Source organism: Coenobita brevimanus, chromosome 61, assembly GCF_032717465.1.
Source record: "Coenobita brevimanus isolate Jiangsu-jjx chromosome 61, ASM3271746v2, whole genome shotgun sequence".
Lineage (NCBI taxonomy): Eukaryota > Metazoa > Arthropoda > Malacostraca > Decapoda > Coenobitidae > Coenobita > Coenobita brevimanus.
Genome location: NC_137014.1, coordinates 31,307,768 through 31,312,618, shown reverse-complemented (window position 1 = coordinate 31,312,618; position 4,851 = coordinate 31,307,768). Strand labels below are relative to the sequence as shown.

General features: G+C 41.3%; 1 protein-coding gene across 1 annotated transcript in view; it reads left to right on the top strand.

The window, feature by feature from the left end:
- Positions 1–4,116: 4,116 nt before the first annotated feature.
- Positions 4,117–4,851, top strand: part of LOC145403629 (glutamate receptor ionotropic, kainate 2-like) — a 157,965-nt gene continuing 157,230 nt past the window's right edge. Inside the window, exon 1 of the mRNA XM_080275308.1 lies at positions 4,117–4,210. Within this exon, the coding sequence (XP_080131434.1) occupies positions 4,132–4,210 (79 nt within the window). The 5' untranslated portion in view covers positions 4,117–4,131. The remainder of the gene's footprint in view (positions 4,211–4,851) is intronic.

The window sequence follows — 4,851 nt, the reverse complement described above, 5'->3', positions numbered from 1 at the left end:
ATAAACGCACATGAGATCTTTGGGTCTCCGTTTCATGGCAAGAGTGTACACATAACTAATGTATACGAATAGTGTTAGCCTATGTTCATAATTATAAGAGAAATATTCACAAATGCAGTTACCAGATGCTGAAGATTCCATGTATGCCAGGCAGATTAGAGCATAATTAAAATATAAAAACAACAACAGTGACGAGACATTTATCTCCATTCCACTGACCCGGGTGATGTCAAAGATTGCCTTATTGATTTGTTTTTATGACACCCACCACAGGATGTGTGCATTTTGCAGACACTCTTGAAAACTTTGTTACTTCCCCATAACGGCCACCATATTGATAACCTTGCTACGTTATTCCTACTGTACTTCCTTTTCACCATGGTGAGCAAGGGGAACAGATATTAACATCTGGCTAAAGGAAGAGGAACTGTACAATCGGCCTCAACGAAATGTATGCACAAGAATGAATATAAACACAAGAGGTATAATATATTCACGACAGATGTTTCTATAACATAAACAGAAGGAGATAAGTCACGACGTTCGTTATCCTTTCAAATCTTCGTGTTGGTCAAGACAGTGTCACCACTTAAAATCTCACATACTCGTACAAGGATCATAAGTGAGTTCTTTTTCCTGTGGCCGACTGTACGTGAAAAACACGTTTATAATGCAAAATTCAGCCGCTCTGTTGATATACAGTACAAAGACCTCGGGCTTTCGTTGGATAAAAACCGCGCTTATGATATGTGGAACTGCTCTTTCGTCAAACGCTGGAATCAAATGGAAGGCATAGCCAAACTGTCGTAGTCAAACTTAACCCCTTTAGCTAGATGACGTATTCTTCGTTCATTCTTGCTTCCCCCCAACGATTTTGTGAACTAAAGTCATCCGTAGTTATGGTGTCGGACACAGTCTTCACTAACCCCCTCCACGTCCTAATTTCTCTCCCAGAGCAGACCGAAATCGTCTAACGGCAGGGAAAATAAGAACAGTACTACGTCATCTGCTGACGGAGTCATTTACCACCTTGAGTATTTGCCCTTTCACTACGATGGTGTATTTTTTAACTTATTCTCTTTATCTCCAGACGATTTTTTTTTTTTTCTCATCTTAGGAGAGACTTTCTAACTGAGGGATTAATTGATTGTTTTCATACGAGAGGCCCCTTCAGAGTTGAGTAAAACCGTAGGGCGATGTTTGATGTGTTGCGGGAAAGGCTCTGTCAGCGTTATCAGTGTCTACCATACATCATTAATTCATGTCTTACTCCCACTGCCACACTCACGCCCACACCAGCAGACTGAGCCTTTCCCGCACCACGTAAGATACCTCCAGCTGAGTTTGTAGTAGAGCGCCATTTACGAACCACCCTGTACATCACCGGACTGAAGGGACTAACCTGCCAACTAACCCCAGACGATTAAATTCTACTGACACTGGTCCCGAGCGTCTGAGAGTATTGATATTGATACGATTAACCTTCTCATGGCCGGGACAACTCTAGTAATCTATTCTTTACAACGCCAGACAATTTCATTCAGCTGAGAGTGAGTCATAGGAACCTGAGAGTGTTAACTATGGCTGATTAGTTCCCAGGATAATTTTCGCCTGGATTATCTCTTTTTTTCGTGATTAAACTAATTGATACAGGGAGCCTCACTACTGAACTCTTTTCCTTTAACTTGACCCAAAATTGCCATTTCTCCATATTCCTGAATACCGAGATGCAACAATAGATGGACACTACAGTAGAATATGACAAGTGCTCGTGGGCCCCTTGGGCCCTCTCGTACTTGCTCCTGCGGATGGCTCTTGCTCTGCGCGCTCGCTTTCTCGTTCTTCGCACTCGTTTCCTCGTGCTTCTCACTCGTTTCCTTGCGCTTCGCGCGCGCATTGCGATCATTTCAGGTAATCTGAGTCACGTTTATGTGCTGTTCTAGTCTAACGTTGTCACTATTGACCGTCAAGGCGACATCGAAGGGCCCATGATGGTCCGGTTATGTGCTGTTCTAGTCTAACGTTGTCACTTGGATTTTTTGCAGTTAACCAATTGATCGTGTTATTTGCAGCTTCGGGAATGGAACCTAAGTTGTCCGCACGCAAGTCCGAGATATTAACCACTCGGCCACGGCAACCAACCGGGCGCCGGGAGCAGCGTTTTTTGGTCAAAATTTGATCGCTCATTAAATATAGTAAAAGTTTTTCAATCGTGATGGGACCAAGTTTTTTCACATCAGCTAATTTTTTGCAATTTTTGTGCCAATTTTGGTGTGATTTGAATGTGTAATTTCGGCTGCCCAAAATACACACACACACACACACACACACACACACACACACACACACACACACGGCTACTGCTATAGTATATTAGATGCTAGCCACGAAGAAGTCCTATAGAAAGGATAGAGTCGATATATTACCTTATTCCTCCACTGAATTACATGAAATAAGTAGCAACTGGGCGAAAATGTGGGCCAAGTTATAGTGAAAGAACTATTTCATCTAAGCGTCATAGCCCCTTCATCCCGAGTAAGTTTTATTTATTCAGTTCTTGCCATCTGCTGACGACTGTTTTTAACTTACGGGAGCAGTCCTGTAGTTGAGGGTTGATGATGGTTATATATTATCTCTGCAGTTCGAAACGTCTTTCCCTGAGTGAATAAAATCGTCTGGAGACAAGAATAATAGAAGCAGCAGCAGTGATAGTTGCAGTAGTTAACTGCGAGCGAGCAAGCGTAACGAAATGATGTTACATTCAGCTGAGAAATGAGTTGCCTGACACGACCCGGCCCGGCCTTGGAAAGCTAGGATTCCAAGGGTTTGCTTTTGTCTCATGAGTGAATATATAGCTAAAAACAAAATTCATTGAATGTATCTACTGCCTGCTGAAAGAATCTATTCTCTATCTCACATAGAAGAGTTATTAGCCCCTGAAAACCATCGCAGTCAGGTCGTGCAGTGTCGGGCCACTCATTTCTCAGCTGAACGTAAACATCGCTTCGCAACCCTGGCTCGTTTCGCTCGCCGACTGTAAAAAGAAGTTTCACCAGTGCACTGAAGATGTTAAACGCTGCCAGGCTCCTGTGCTTACTTAGGTGATAAAATCGTCTGGCGTTAGCTGGACCAGGATACTAAAATTGTCCAGACCATGAGATGTTTGACAGTTGCAGTATTAACACCCAGGCTCCTGTGATCAATCTGAGTTTAATAAAATCGCTGGTTGTCAGTTGAGAGACAATATTTCTTAGAAGTACTTATCCTCTTCAGCCCGACTACTTCATTTTTATATTAATTCTTGCTACCAGCAGACATTTCTGTTCAACTTAGGAGAGCACCCTAGTAATGAAAGAGTAACGAATGCTATGCCTAACCCCTCTAACTCGAAATGTCTCTCCTAAGCTGAATATAATCGCCCGGAGATTGCAGTTATTATTATTATTATTATTATTATATATATATTTTTTTTTTATTATTGGTGGTGGTGGTGGTGGTGGGGATGCTCTTGTTCTAGTTGCTGTCGTTGTTGTTGATAATAATATATATACTGTACAGTATATTTCACTCACAGGTTTCTCTCTTCATTCTGACCTGCCGTAAATATTTGGGATAGATTAAAAGCATCTACTTGCCCGAGTGCCAGGGGGTTATCTCATCCTTTTCAGGCCCACAGTTGGGGGCGGAGGGACATTGGTTACAAGATTGTGACAATGTGAGAAAACTTTTACCTGGTCGTGGTGTAGTGATATGCTGTTTGGCTCTCACCTGAGAGTCCCGGGTCCGATTCCCGGCATATTGGTAATATATTGGATGATTTTTCCTGTGTACTCATCATTTATCTGTAACTCAGCTCTTGTAACTCAGCCTGATGATTAAGTTGAACAGAAGAGAACGAAACAGTCTAATGAATTAAGAAATATCTAGAAAACAAGAACACAGCACTGAAGCAGAATTATTGAAAAAATCGGAAAAACAAAATAGACAAAACGAAAAATCCAAAGAAAATGGGTCTTGTTTGGCAAATGCAGTGTGGAGGGCGGTAGAAATCGGTGGGGGTGGGATTTTAATTGGCGATTGTGATTGTTGCCTTTGGTGAAGATGGGCGTGGGCGGAAAGGAGTGGGTGTGGATGGCTATAGTGATAGTGGTAACAGTACTGCTAATCCACCCACAGCCATCCCTGCAACTCCCTGACGTTATCTCTATTGGTGAGTACACGTCCATTAGTTTATAGTAGTGTTAGCATTTATTTAACTGTTGAGTACTTATTTTTAAATCCACGTGGCACTGTTTATATACTTCAGCCACGCGGTTTTGTTTACATTTGTCACTCAAGTGGTTTTCTTCATACAAGTAGCGTTCAGTCGTTTGTTGGATTTGTTTATAGCAGAGGTTTTTAACTGGGTGTTTTCAGGTGGATACAAGGTGAGTCAGGTGCAAAATATATTTTCTGCTTTAAGAGGAAATATGGCAATAAGACTTGTCCTTCCAGAGAAATTTTGCTCCTATTGAACTGCTACAGATCGATACAAAATCAAAATATATAATATAATCATTCTTATATATCCATCATTTCTCCCCTCAAGTGTGTTGTACAGTAACGGACAAAAATATCGAATCACTTCGTTATGACAAATAAGGTAGAGTGAGCGATCTCTTTAGAAGTCCAAGAAGACTATGTTAGGAGCCAAACGAACTTCTCAGAATAGTGTATATTTCATAATTGTTTGATTAAAAAGAGGCTCGATATTTACATACATGGCAGTACATTTCTGGCAAGCCGTGAGCCTAGTATTGTAGAACTGTATCTGGTATTACAAAAGGGAGTTTAATATCAAAAATTTGTATT